Source organism: Rhincodon typus, chromosome 9 (assembly GCF_021869965.1).
Source record: "Rhincodon typus isolate 14 chromosome 9, sRhiTyp1.1, whole genome shotgun sequence".
NCBI classification, from domain to species: domain Eukaryota; kingdom Metazoa; phylum Chordata; class Chondrichthyes; order Orectolobiformes; family Rhincodontidae; genus Rhincodon; species Rhincodon typus.
Genome location: NC_063340.1, coordinates 43,790,104 through 43,805,583, shown reverse-complemented (window position 1 = coordinate 43,805,583; position 15,480 = coordinate 43,790,104). Strand labels below are relative to the sequence as shown.

At 39.4% G+C, this 15,480-nt stretch overlaps 1 protein-coding gene across 1 annotated transcript in view; it reads right to left on the bottom strand.

The window, feature by feature from the left end:
- Positions 1–2,524: 2,524 nt before the first annotated feature.
- The window catches only part of LOC109927814 (echinoderm microtubule-associated protein-like 6), a 38,380-nt gene continuing 25,424 nt past the window's right edge, over positions 2,525–15,480 (bottom strand). Inside the window, exons 8-11 of the mRNA XM_048600991.1 lie at positions 14,533–14,735; positions 9,058–9,169; positions 6,795–6,922; positions 2,525–2,662 (exon numbers count right to left, since the gene is read on the bottom strand). Coding sequence (XP_048456948.1) covers positions 2,525–2,662; positions 6,795–6,922; positions 9,058–9,169; positions 14,533–14,735 — 581 coding nt within the window. The remainder of the gene's footprint in view (positions 2,663–6,794; positions 6,923–9,057; positions 9,170–14,532; positions 14,736–15,480) is intronic.

The window sequence follows — 15,480 nt, the reverse complement described above, 5'->3', positions numbered from 1 at the left end:
TGCTAATAACAGGGAAGACCAATAAGGAGCACTTAGAGAACTTGAGCATTGTCTTTAGATGTTTCTCCCAGGCAGGTGTATGCCTTAGAAGGTAAAAAAAGTGTGTTCCAGGCACGGCAAATGACCTAAACAGAAATTGCTGGAAAAGCTCAGCAGGTCTAGCAGCACCTGTAGAGGGAAATCAGAGTTAACGTTTCGGGTCGAGCAACACTTCCTCAGAACTTAGAGTCGACAAGACTGGGATAGACCCATTGGGAGATAAAGTGAAGGCGATCAGAGATATCCCGGTTCCCATGTCTGTACCAGAGCTTAGGTCTTCCCTTGGGCTGGTGAATTAATATGGAAAGTTCATACATAACCTGGCCTCCATCCTGGCACCTTGGCATCAACTCTTAAACTAGGGCCAGCCTTGGAAATGGTCACATAGCCAAGCATAGCTTTAAGGGAAGTAAAGAAACATCTTTCACCATCTAACTATGACCCCAAGCGAGATCTGGTATTGACATACAATGCCTCTCCATATGGTGTCAGGGTAGTATTAGCTCATAGGTGTCCCAATGAAGGGGAGCACCTAAGAGCATATGTATCCAGGACTTTGGCTAATGCAGAGCGTAAATATGCCCAGATAGAGATGGAAGGTTGGGCCATCATATTTGGAGTCAGGAAGTTCCACCAATACTGTTACAGATGTAAATTTGTAATAATAATGGAACACAAACCCCTGCTAGGTCTACTTAAAGAGGACAAGCAATGCCACCTATAGCTTCAGGCTGAGTTCAACGGTGGGCTCTAATATTGAGTGCATATAATTACAAGTTGGAACACCAGCAAGAGGCCGAGTAGCAAACGTGGATGCACTGAGCCACATCCAGCTGGCAGATACACCACTGGTGGTGTTGGTAATGGTTTTAAATTTTCTGGACACGCTTCCAGTCACAGTTGACAATATCAGATTTTGGATGCAGAAAGATCTGGTCCTGGCACAACTGAAACAACTGGTGACTGGGGAAAGCAAAGGGCTACCACAACCAGAATTGAAACCTTTTTGGACCCAAAGAGACAAGCACATGGACCATATGAAAGCTGAAAACTTGCAAATAGTGAGGGAGCAAAACATGCCCAACTCCTCGACAATCTTTCTGATAGTTCCGGAGCTCATGTGTTCTCCCTCTCCATCAAGAGTTGGAATACGTTGGAATCTGAGATGAACATGGTAGATGTCACCACCCCAACGCCTCTGCCGCCTGAACAGGAGAATGATTTTCGCCCGAGACACTCTGGACAAAAGAGGCAAGCAACTTGTCACCCTTATCAGATGCAGAGCTGGAGGAACCCGATCTGATGCTAAAACACTCCAAGAGGAGCTACAAAATGAAAGAACCGGCCTATGTCCTCAGAATCAGAGGGGGAGGATGTAGTGATTGTAACAAAGTCAGCCAGGTGATGACATAGAATATGAGTTCCCTGGTTGGGGCTATTAATCTGGTCTAACCAGGGAGCCCTGGCTGACAGATATGAACAAGAGTGTGAGACATCCTGTCCACTCTGAGAGCTGGCTCTGAGGGAGCTGGATCAGTGTCAAGGATTCTCCACGGGCAAATAAGGGGTGGCTTGGATACTGGCCTCTGTAGAGTTATTTCACATTAATCTATTTCTTTATTAATTCCATGTTTTATTGAACTTGAATTTCTCTATCTGCCAAGGAGATTAGTCCAGTGACATTATCGCTATGCCACTACTCCTAGTAATGTCACTTGACCAACAATCTAGAGGTCCAAGCTAATGCATCGAGGGCATCAGTACAAATCCCACATGGCAGCTGGTAGGATAAAAATTTGATCAATAAATATGGAATCTGGTGATTCTGACAATTATCTTTGTTTGTAATAAAAACACAGCTCATTCACTAATGCCCTTTAGGGAAGGATGTCTGTCATCTTACCTGGCCTGGCCTACATGTGACTCCAGACTCACAGCAAAGTGTTTGACTTAATAGCTGTCTGAAATTGCATAGCAAGCCAGTCAATTTAACCATAATTAGGGATGGGCAACAAGTACTGGCCTTGCTAGTGACACCCAACTATCACAAGAGAAAAAAATAATACTGGCTGTTGTCAAATTGGAAAGTACCAAAGCAGATTTTCTGAAGAAGGGTCCAGACCCGAAACGTCAGCTTTCCTGCTCCTCTGATGCTGCTTGGCCTGCTATGTTCATCCAGCTCTACATCTTGTTATCTCAAGTACTAAAAGCAGTTGGCATTACTAGAGGCCTTCAGAAAAGCATAGATACTAGGATAGGGAAAGGTCATTGATGAAATTCATGCATATGATAGCTTTGTCATTTCTATGCTTACATAAGTGTAACTTTTTGTCTTTTTCATTCAGATTTCTGGGAGGCACATCAGCTATTCTACAAATCTAATTTTATAACTATGTTACCGTCCAGAAGTATCAGTTCAAGCACTGTGTAGAGCCAGTGCCTTCACAAATTCAAGGTAGAAATGACTTGAAGAGAGAAGTGACAGTCAAGGATAACAGCGCTTTGTTGCTGTTAAGTAATCTTTTAATGGACATATGCTCTGGGCTGGAGAGAAATTTGCAGTGGGAAGCAGAGGATCCATGTAGGTACCAATGACAAAGAATGATCTAGGAAACAGGTTCTCCTGTGGGAGAATGATCAGCTAAGAGTTAAATTAAAAAGCAGAATCTTAAAGTTTCATCTCTGGATTACTGCCTTAGCCACGAGCAGATGGACATAGTACAAGCAAGATTCGAGGCATGAATGCATTGCTCAAATATTGGAATGGAGGAAATATCGCTGGGGCTGAGACACCACTACTGGAGAAAATGGGAGCTGTACCATTGTTACATTTGAACTATGCTGGGACATGTGTATAAACAGAGTGCTAGGAAGGGTTTTAAACTAAATAGTGAGGACAAGGGATCAAGTGTGGGAAATGAAACAGCAAAGCTATATACCAGATCAGATAATGATTACCAGTGTGTGATAAAATGGGCTGGAACATTGACTGAAGATCAGCAAAACCGGAATCAATGGGAAGCGGGTGGTGGGGGGGTGGATATCTCCACTGACTGGAGTCATACCTGGCAGTAATGAAGATGGTTGGGGGTGTTGGAGGTTCAGTTATCTCAGTTCCAGGACATCTCTGTAGGAGTGCCTCGTGATAGTGTCCTGTGCACAGCCATCTTCAGCTGCTTCATCAATGATCTTCTCTCCATCATAAGGTCAGAAGTGGGGGAGTTCACTGATGATAGCACTATGTTCAGCACCATTTGCAACTCCTTGAAACAGGTGCAGATACTGTATGTCCAAATGCAGCAAGACCTGGACAAAATCCAGGCTTGGGCTGAAAAGTGGCAAGTAATATTTGTACTGCACATATGCCAGGCAATGACCATCTACACCAAGAGAGAATCTAACCATCAACCCCTTGACATTCAATGCCATTATCATCACTGAATCTCCCACGATCAACATGCCGGAGGTTGCCAATGATCAGGGACCATATGTGGCTACAAGAGCATGTCAGAGGCTATGGATCCTGTAGCGAGTAACTCATTTCCTGACTCCCCAAAGTCTGTCCACAATTAATACGGCACAAGTCAGAAGTGTGATAGAATATGCTTAACTTGCGAGGATGAATACAGCTCCAACAACATTTGAAAAGCTTGAAACTATCCAGGACAAAGCAGCCCACTTGATTAGCACCATATCCACCACCAGTAGGATGTACCATCTACAAGATGGACTGTGGAGATTCACCAATGCTCCATAGCCAGACCCTTACAAACTCAGCCATTTCCATCAAGAAGGACAAGGGCAGCAGATGTATGGAACATCAACACCTGCAAGTTTGGCAAAGGTGGCTTAGACAAGAAGTTTGCAGAATGCCTTTCAGACAATTTCTTAGAGTGAGTCACATGCTTGACTGAACCAGGCAGCAGGATACCTTAAAAGCTGATCACACGCAATGGAACAGGGTAGCTCAATAATCTCATGCTAAAGAGATGTCTAGGTGACAGTGATCACAACATGATAGAATGTCATGTTCAGTTTGAAAGGGACAAGAATGACTGTGTGACTAATATTCTAAACCAAAATGAAGATAGATAGTGGTGTAGTGGTAATGTCAGTGGACTAATAATCTCACATCTCCCCTTACCCCAACACCCTTCTCCCCTCCCCAACATTGCCTTTAGCATAAATATCAGTTTTTCTAGCTGCATACAATTCTGAGGAAGAGTCACTGAGCTTGAAATGTTAACTCTGCTTTCTTCCCACAGATGCTGCCAGACCTGCTAAGTTTCACCAGCAACTTCTGTTTTTATTTGAGAATAACTAATATTGCTTTCTGAATGAGAAATCATGTTAACTGATTTATTCAAGTTTTGTGATGAAGAAACATTCATAGTGGATAAAGGGAAATTAATAGATGTAGAATACTTAGATTTCCAAAAAGTGTTTGGCAAGGTACTATATTAAAGGTTGTGGCACAAGATAAGAACAGATGGTGTTAGAGGTACAATATTTGCATGGATAAAATATTGGTTCACAAATAGGAAGAGAATACTGAAAAAATCAGTCATGTTTGGGTTGGCAAGCTGTAAGTCACAGGGATCAGTGTTGGGTCCTCAGCCATTTCCATTGTATATCAAGAATTTTGACAAGGGGACAGTCTGGTCACAAAATTTGCTTATGACACCAAGAGAGGAATGAAATAAGTTGTCAATGGGATATAGAAGGTCTGTAAAGATATATAGATCGATTAGGTGAGTAGGCAAAAATTTAACAGATGGAATATAACATAGATAAACGTGAACTCATCCATTTTGTCAAAGAAGAATTGAAAAACAGCCTACTATTTAAATAGAGGGAAAATGTAGGACCATAAGATATAGGAGCAGAAGGAGGCCATTCAGCTAATCAAATCTGTTCCACCATTCAATGAGATTGTGGCTAATCTGTTAATCCTTAACTCAGTTTTTTTGCAATTTCCCATAACCCTTGATTCCCTTATTGTTTAAAAAGGACTCAATGATAAAGAGGGATCTGGGTGCCTTGATAAGTGAATCACAAAAAGTTAGCCTGCAGGTATAGCAAGTGATTAGGAAAGCATAGGGAATTATTAACAAAGTGAATGGAATGTTGTCATTTATTGGAGGGGAAACGGAACATATGAGAAGTGAAATTTTACTGCAGCTATTCAGAACATTGAGACCATATCTGGAATACTGTGTCCAGTATCGGCCTCCTTATTTAAAAAAAAATAATGCTTTATAAGCAGTTCAGTAATGGTTAATTCAACTCATTCCTAGAATTAACGGCTTGTTTTATGAAGAAAGCTTGGACAGATTATCCCTATGCCAACTGAAGTCCAGAAGAAGGAGAGGTAACTGTTAAGAAACATGTAAGATTCTTTGTGAGCTGCATTGGGTGGTTTCTAAAAGAATGTTTCCTTTTGTTGAGGAGACTAAACTAGGGGGTATAGTTTAAGAAGTAGATATCTCTCTTTTAAGACAGTGAAGAGTAGAAAAGTCTTCTCTCAGAGAGTCACTGCAGTATAGAATTCTGTTCCTCAGACATTCTTGTAGTCTGGTTCTTCTAAGAACAGAAACTCATTTCTAAAACACTGCATTCATAATAAGGTAGTGCGATGGCCAATAAATCTTTTGTTGATACTTTTGTGGCAGGTTATTGTTTTAACCCTATCTGTTCTTTCTAACTCTTCCGTCTATAACTAACTTCAATTGTTAATCTATAAAATCTATCATCAGAAAAGACTGGGATCCTGTATAAGGTTCACAATTCAGTCTAGTGTCTCCCTCACTGGGGAAATCAATCTTGGAGACAGCAGGAATCCGCACAGATTGGGACCGGTTACTGTTGGGGCATCCCCACACTGCAGAAAGCCAACCAAAGCTCAGAGGGAGTTTAACCTTATGACCTTACAGCAGGTGCAAAAATGACTGGTAAGCAAAGTTACAATCCTGTGGTAAAACTGAGGAGGCAGTGTTGTAAATCAAAACCCCACAGCTTTGTGTATGGATTCGACAGCTAGAGCTTGAGCAGTGAGGTCCAGGAGACACACCGTGAGTGCCCACTTGGTAGGGAATCATGAGGATACAGCTTGAAGCTTGTTTTGTCTGTCAGATTTAAGTGCCGGCTTGGAGGATAAAGGTAATTTTGGGCTAATAGGCCAGGTAGTTAACTAATTGTTTTAAGAGTTTGCCAATCCTCGAATTTTGTAAAATACTTTTCATTCATAATAAGTAATTATTTTGGTTTTACATAAAACAAACTATGTCAGAAATTATCTGTAGTGTAAATATAGTTTGGGATAGTAAATTGAGAGATTGGTTAATTGGGAAGAGTTATTGCAATAACTTCACAAATCTTTCATCATATGTTTCAGACCTGTGGTTCTGCTAGTACCACTGGTATGACTTTACACTCCTATCCCTAATGTGTTCCCTGTATGTGTCTGAAGCTCCACCTAACAATTAGTTGAATAAATTGATCTGACAAATATTGAGCATTTTCAACGCTTTTCTACTCAGGAAAGATTAGCAAGAGTTTGTTAGCCTTTCAAATTTGACTAATGCCAACAGAAAGTTACTTACACATCATTTTAGAGCAACAAGTAATAAAACAAATAAATGCTGGACTACATTGCCAAATTGATAGAGTATAAGCCTGAAGTATTGAGTGGAAGCTATACTGGTCTCTAGTCCTACTCTACTCAAATCCTTTGCTCTTTAACATCAAAAAAATACCTGAACTAGCAAAGTGATAGGTCCACTTTTATCAATTTCAAGTATTTCGCCATTCTTTGTTCCTACAAGTATATGTCCATGTCCCAATGTAATGGCACGTAATGAAGGATTGTCTTCCAGAAGCAAACCTGCAAAGACACCAAAGAATAATGCAAAAAGCACAAAGAGTAGTCTACTTGTCCCATTGTCTCTGTGCCTTAGACCTATCTACTCTATTCCCATTCATTTCCTATATTATTTTATATTTTCCTTCTTCAAATCTTTTACTCATATCCTCCTAAATGTTGACTGATAGTTTCAGCAGTTATTTGTGGTATTGTACTTCATATAACTTAATATCTCTTCATTTAAAAAAAAATCTTCTAACCTCCTCCTTACACTTCTATCTCATTTTGTGAATGCTGAAGATTTTGTTTACTTTATTTTAAACTACTGCATTTCCCTAATTATGTGCTATAAGAGCTAAGGTACACCAGTAAATAAACACTAAATTACATGAAATAGGCAATAAATAACAGATTTTGCTATTGTAATGATGACAAAGTGTCTGAGATCATTAAGCCAATGAAACAGACAGCAACTTTGAGAGTCTGCATACACACAGAATAATATAGAAAATCTGGAAACTGCTATTAGTGAGTCCATTCACTTCCAGAAGGTGTAATGCAAAGGTTTCCACAAATAAACAAGGAAAATGTCCACTTCAATAATGTTACTATCATTTTAAACACTCTTGAGAAAGTTATAGCTTGCTGAATTGGATGAAAGCTACTGCTAATGCCCTGAAAAAAATAATATTTGTAGACTGGCAAATTTTGCTACAATATTTAAAGACGGCTTATTTTTAAAAATGTTTTTTTTAAAATCTATTTATCTTTATTTTAGCTTCTATACTAATCCATCATAAATAACACATTTTGCTATCTGGAAAATATACCTTAGCAGTGAAAGATAGAATCATAAAATGCCTATATTGTGGAAAGAGACATTTGACCCATCATGTCTGCACCAACGCTTCAAACAGCATCCCAGCCCCCTATCGTATCCCTGTAACCCCACATTTACCATGACTAGCCTACACATCCCTAGACACTATGGAAAAATATATCATGGCCAACCCACCTAAGCTGCACATCTTTGGACTATGGGAGGAAATGAGAGCACCCAGCAGAAATCCATGCACACAGGGTGAACATGCAAACCTCACACAGACAGACAGTCACCCAAGGCTGGATTTGAACCCAGGCCCCTGTGAGGCAACCATGCTAATCACTGAGCCACCGTGACATGTGGATATCAGTGCTCTTAGCTTCCTATTTTCATGGTAGGTGAATATTTTGAATTATTGGCTGCTCACCTTACTGACAAAACTGATGCAGATTTAAACTGTAGTCAGAAGGGAAAAAAATAGTCATGCCACAGAGATCACTAGAGCTTTCTGAATGGCTTTCATTTAAGGTTAGTGGCAAGTGCTGTTGCTTCACTGCTGACCAAAATATCTGGGCCAACATACAACAATGGACAAGTCAAGTTCATTAACTGTTGCATCGCCAATGCACAGGTGACACTGGGAAGTGGAGAACGAGCAAGTATTAACAACCCAGAGATTCCAGAGACATGAAGATCTTTCTGAATTGTCTGGGGAGTGAGGAGAAGAACCTATATAAAAACTTGTCATCATGCAAGGAATCTGTTATAAGAGACACACTATCTCAATTGGAATTTTAAGATATTAACTAAAGAAACATTGGTCAGGAAGAATCAGGTTCTTTCACTTCTCTTACAACTTGTACTTGTGATTGGCCCCTCCAAACTTAGGAACTTCAAAGGCATACTTAACTTTCCTTTAACAGAAAATGATTAAGTTTCATAAACAATATACTTAAAGTAAGGAACAAAAGAAATTGGAGTAGTACTAGGTCATGCTGCTTTACCATTCAATAAGACCAAAGATCAGCTATTCAATAAAATTGAGATTCATCCCTGATCTTGTTGAATGGTGGATCTGGTTTGAGGGGCCCTATGGCCTAGTTCTGCTCCCAATCTTGTGTTTCTTACTGTATAATTAATGTATATGAAGTTAAATTAATTTTGCTTTGGGAAGAGAAAATATGTGCCCTTAATGTCTTTAGGAATCAATTGTGAAAATTGGGCTAAAATCAGGTTCTACCAGGTCTCAGAACCTTTTCTTAACATCTTAAAATTTATATATCAAAATATATTGCAGAAATGTTAATTTTGTTAAGCTAATGCTGAAGTATACCTTTTGAGCCAGGTGATAGGGCTGGTCTTTTGATTGCATATGTCTTTAGACATCTCTCAAATATATCATCCCACAGTTCAACAATACCATCTTTGCCACCTGTCACAAATCCCTAAAAAAAAAATTATAATGATTAGAAGCATTATAAAGTACACTACAGTTTGTATGAAATATTTAAAATGATTCATTAGAAACAATCTGTAACGTTGCCCCTATTTTTATTAAATAGCTACTAATAAATTAAATAAGCAAAGAGGTTTCCAGCAATTAGCATGCCAATTTATATCAAATCAATGCAGTAGGTAACTATTTAAGGAACTACACACAATGATTAAGTACTGTCTAATTTGCATAAAGTAATGCTTCAAAATTCAGTTCTGTAGAGTTCAGTGCTATCAGCGCTATTTTGCATCCAAAATGGTACCTGCATCAAAACACATACTTCTGGTATGGGTCATGCCAGACTCTATTTGGATAGGTTGGCATGCCATTGGTAAGACATGCTCTAGAAATATGTTGACACATCACTCAGGACATAGCACTGATTTATTTTAGGGACAGCACTCAATCTCAACACTATCATAAAATTCTATCTTAAAGTTGCGTTACTGAACTTCGACTCAACAGCAGAAGGACCATTCTACCACACAAGCACTATTTAAAAGGATGTTTATGCACTCTCAGATTAGTTGCTGACTGATTTCTACTGGCTGCTGTGGAATCTGGAAAATGTGTTCGGCAAATTTGTACTTTCATTTGAAGTTTGTGAAATTCACAGGGCATTAAGTGATATATAGTGAAGACCCAGGTTCTAAATTGAGGAATTCTGCACAGATACATGCTTTCAGAAATAAGTGCTGTAATTTTCAACATGCTTGGCCTGCACAATGGCAGGAAATACAAGCAGAGGTGACGGAGAAAGTGGGGTGGAAACTGCTCTCAGCAGGAAGACATAGTCATCCAGGGTCTGCAGACAGTAATTCTTTAAGTTCAACCTGAGATGAGGAACAGTTATTAGAGACTGGTTTCTGTAAAAAGATATTAATTGAAACCCACTATCTACTGCAGACAGACTTTCAGCCTCAGGACAGAGCAAAGACGGAGCAAGATGCTGTTAAGATGACTGTAGTCAGTAAATTCTTCATGTCAGACTCCTTTCAGGTTGAAGTAGGGCACAGCTGCAACATCTTGCAGTTGATCATCTCACATGGGAAAAAAAATATATTGGGTTGAATTTTCCCATTTTGAGTTCAAGTGTTTAGTTGAGTGTGATTCATGGAACCTGATCTGCCATGGCTCAGATTGACTTCTCACGCAATCTTCCATTCCTCACCTCAAAAATTTAGCATCTGGGCTCCATGGTACCCTTTTTGTGGAGTCATGATGCAGATGAGGTGGAAGTGCTTGCTACTGCTAGGGCTAGACTCCAATGTTTACACCAATAACACCATATTTAAAGCTCAGTTGCACATCACTTCAGACACTGAATGCTAGGAGTTGGTCCTTACACAGTGTTGCTTGACAGTTATAACTGAGGATGTAGCTCAGAAGTTGGCCTGGAGTTCCTTGTGGACAGGGTGGTGAAGAGGAGGGCAGTACTTTATCCTGATGACCACGTCATGAGACAAAGCTATCCTGAACCAGGGCAACAGCACAGATTCATGTTGTATTGAAGGTACAAAAGAATGTACAGCAGTGCAGGAAAAAGCTCAATGATCCTCAGCGCTCTGCAAGGGTAAGTCCACCATCTTCTTTCTGATAGCTTTCATTCACAGGCCACCCACTCTAATTTTGCCACTATACAGGCTTCCCATGAATGCTTCTGGATTATAACTCTACTGTATGCATAATGTCTACTCAATGGGTATCATCTACCTCATTCTCAAAAACCACTACATTTCTCTTGCCCTGTGCTTCCTACTCAATCACTAAGTATAATGCATCACTTCTTCTGCTCCTACATCAACAATAATCGTTCTTCTATCCAATTTCACATTAGTTAACCCTTGTCTTGTCTCATTGCAGGAAAACTAGCCCACATCCAGACTGAGGGGGCTAAGACAAGCAGGACGGTGGAGGACATCAGGCTCCTCACTCAATATGAAAAGAAAATTCTTGAGCTAACTGGAAAAGAGCATAACCAGTCATGTGGGGATAGGGAGCCTTAATGTTTAACCAACCTAGTATGCTTCAGTGCTATCTCAAACTTAACCTGCACAAGCTTTTATCCCTTTCAGGCAAATACTTTCTTTTCTACTCTTATGCAGGTACTAGCAGCACCTAAAAAACCTCAGCCAAAAACAGGGCAGCTCTGAAGACCCTCAGTTCTCCACTACTTCTGAGGTGAAAGCCACAGAACCTCATAAGATGCATTGGCAAGGTTTTCATCTATACTCTCCGCCAGCTTGGAGACTTTCAACTCAGTGGGTACTCCACCTGGATTAGACCCCTATCTTGTGATAGCATCACTGGACACACTGCTGAAGCTGTACAAGGAAGAAATGGCCGGGATCTCTGGAATTCAGAGGACTGTCAGAGACCCAGGCACCAAATACTTAATTAAAATGCCCAGGTAGGAACAGGAGCAGCAGGCAGGTTCGTTAGAGGCAAGTGGTAATCGCCATCGAAAAACGGAAAGTCCTACTAATGTTATCAGTACCGTGCTGGCTCCAGTATGCATCTGGCTATCTACATGGATAGATCGGCAACTGCCATGGGGATCAAGTCCAGTGCAGTAAAAGTCTACCATTTATCACCTGTATTACATAGCTGTAGCCATAGGTGCTCACTGTTAATGGTGAGGTGAGAGGGAAAGCGAGATTCCTTGACCTCACTCCAGGTGCCTCTTGCTCTGAGGAAGACAGGGTGGTGCCAGCAGGCATCCATAGGGAAGAGAAGTTCAACACAGGATCCCTGAAAGCTTCTTCTTAAGACACTTCAGAGGTGCCTGGCCTCTCTATCTTGCCTTGCTTGTGACTACAAAGCCTGCAGTAGTTCAAACAAAGGAATATCTGCCTGCATCTGTGTAGGGGACTCCTACCATTTTTGGCCCCAAAAGAGGATGACTGACTAAGTGTTCCAGGCCAACCGGCCCAACTATAGAACGTCTTCACTTTCCCCTGCTGTGGAAGTTGGGGTTGCACATAAAGAGTGGGAGGCAAAGGAGGAAAAAAAGTTACTGACGGCACATATGTAGCACAGTTGACACATTATTGTAAATAACCGTGCATGTTTCTAAATAAAGCTACATTTCTACTCTTAAAATTTCTGCTCTAGTATCTTTGTCACTGTTGGATCCGGTTAAATTACACTCGTGAAAGTTAAGTAGCCTCTTCAGTCATCCCAAAGATGAGAAAAGTTGTAATGGCCAAGAATTTCTCAACTCACCCAAGAAACCTTCTCCTAACTGCAGATAGCCTCAGATGTCAGGAACCCTTGAACCGTGATATTATTGCACTTTAATGTGGACTAAACTGAGACTCAAAATAATGTGCAGGGATTGTGCCGACGCTATCACCATGGCATCAATGGGGATTAAAACAAAGATAGTGGATTTGGCAAAGGGCACATCATTTACCTAGTAAATGCAATTCCGCATAGCTAATTGGTTATGTGCAGTTTTCACCTGCTGCAGTTGGCAATGACCATAAGCCTTAAAAATTTCAAGACAACAGTGACTTTTACAGCACGGAGAAAAGACTTCTTGCTCGGCTGCAGTTAATGCTGTAGCAAATGACAGCTCCCTGGTAAAGTGGAGTATCCTTACAGAGTTTCCAGTGAACTGCAGGTAAAAAGTTGTGGTTCTCCAGTCTCATCTGGGTTTAGGCCTCTCACAAACTGCTTCCCTTTATGGCCGTAAATCCTTGTGTACTTGCCTGTTTACTACCTCCAGTTCCAGCCACAACGGTAGTGCATTGAAACTAGTGATAAGCTGGAAACTCTCCAACATAAGTCTACTTACTCACCAAATCACTTTCACAAATGAACACTTCAGTCCCTATATCTGAAGTTCTCAATAAGTTGAAAAGCAGCAGTCCAAAGAAAACAACCAATGATTTAGCTGTTGATGATCTCTTTAAATGTCACTAGAAGCAGCACTGTTTAAAATTCACTCCAATGGTAACTTAGGATTAGTAAATAGGATTTTAAAAGTACGTAAAATTCTACTTGCACCCTAAAACAAGAGCAGGACTCTAAATGGAAAACAGGTTAAATAAACACCTGCCAAATTCAGATGGGCATGGTGGACAAAGAAACCTCAAATTAAAGTGGCAATGGTCAAAATCTGTATGTGAAACTGACACATGAGATCTTGATCCAACATTCATTGCCTCAGTGCTGATGTCCTGGATATAAATAAAGCTGATGATTTTCCCACACCTTGTTCATCTGTTTGCAGTCTTTTTCTAAAAGCTGTTTCTGACCCTGGTTTGTTCAAACTGGAAAGGCTTTCTGAGACCAGAAAGCATTTGTAGACATGTGAAAAAGAAAAGAATGGCCACAGAATCATAAGAAGTATAATTTATAGCAGCAGTTGTGGTAACTGTGTGTTATTTTCTGCTTCATCAACTTGAAGAGTTAATATAAAATCTATAAAATTCAAAACAGTGCTTCTGCTGAAAAGCTGGACCAAAAACAGAATTAGAAACTGTGTATAGGCTGAAATCAAATTGAAATATTTGAAATATTTTAAGTCTTTTTAAATAGTTAAAATATTCTGTTTGTAAACAAAATTCAGTCTCAGTCCAAAATGTCATCTTGTCTGAACTAGAATATTTTAACTATTTAAAAATACTTAAAATATTTCAAAAAGTATTACAACTAAAAAAACTAAACACCATTTCTGTTTTTATGACTGTGCTTGTTTTGATAAATACTTTAAAAGCTTTATTGTTCCAATGCTGCAACTCACATTCATTTCCCTATAAAATTTAACTGCCAGTTTAAAAGTTTAAATCAGTTTGTTCACATTGGCTAACATTTATTACTTCACAACTTGGGCTGAGCTGGATTTAAAGAGTATTTCTAAGTGAACATCATATGAAATGTAGAGGGCACTTTACCCAACACCACCCAAAGATTTAGGTTTACAATGAATTTTGATATTAATTAGTTCTAATTGTTCCATTTTTAATGTAAAATCTACTGATATGAATTTTTTAATTTGCAAAAAGCATCAAAGATTTCAGCCTATTCAATAATAGGGTGCCAGTTTGTTTATTCAAACTTTTAACTGAAACTATACATAGCACACAGAGGAACCAATCTTCTCTTTTGGCAGCAGCAGAAAATTGGCATTATAGACCCCATTATTTACATTATCTAGCTTTTCTTCTACGGACTTCAATGGAGGCTTATCTATTAGTGTCAGTTTTCCAATCCCACCAAAAGTGAAAATGGTCCTGCATAGTAGACCAGACAATAACATATATTGTAAAATGAGTATTACGAATTGTGACACAAAATTCAAAGTACCTTATCTAAGGCATGCATAGCAAAAATAGGGCCATCATGTGCTTTAATTGTCTTGAGTAGAAGATTTCTTTTCCAGATGTAAACATCTCCATTTGCAGCTCCCGAGAACATCATGTCTTCCATCTGGCCATACGAAACACACATCATTGTCTCCAGTTTCCCCATGTTACCAAATATCCCTCGCTTAGAGGTAAGGCCACCACCTTAAACATCAGATAACTGTTAGTAATATTCTAATCAACAACTGTGGTAAAGCAAGGTGTTAAAAATAAATCAATTCTAAGTCAATTACAATCTGTTGGACTAGTTCCAGTTGACATTTTTTATGCACTTATTTAAGTTTGCAATTTTCCTAGCTGGGGAAGTTAAATATTTAACTTGGTTGGAGGATGAAATTGATATATGTAAGGTGTACTTGTGAGAAGGATTTTTTTTTACTATCAACCTTTCCTTGCTTAAAATATCCAGAAGCATAACTAATGTAATATTCTGATTCAAAGGAAAGGTTATCAACAAATATCTAGTTCACTGAAATAATGTCATTTCTAGAATGAACAATAATGTATACTTTTTTACACTTCAAATGGATTCAGCATAGATTAAAGAACATCTCAACCCTACATCTAAAATGCTAAATTTTTAGGATAATTTATGAATTATCCATTATTGTACTAGGTTTAAGGCCAGTGCTCATTCGGGCATACCAGAATAGCTAACAGATGCATTTGAAGTGAAAACCACCAGCATTAATTACACTTGTCACTGTTATGCCGATAAACATAGCAGTAAATTTCATTGGTGGCTAGTGATGGGGTTTGTAATGGGGACCAAACATAATGATTTCAGTCTTCTCAAATTAGAGAAATGTCTGATCATCTGCTAGTTTTGGATGTCGGAAAAGCTGTCTGATAAATTAGCAAGAGTGGAGGCATCGAGAGAGGAGATAGT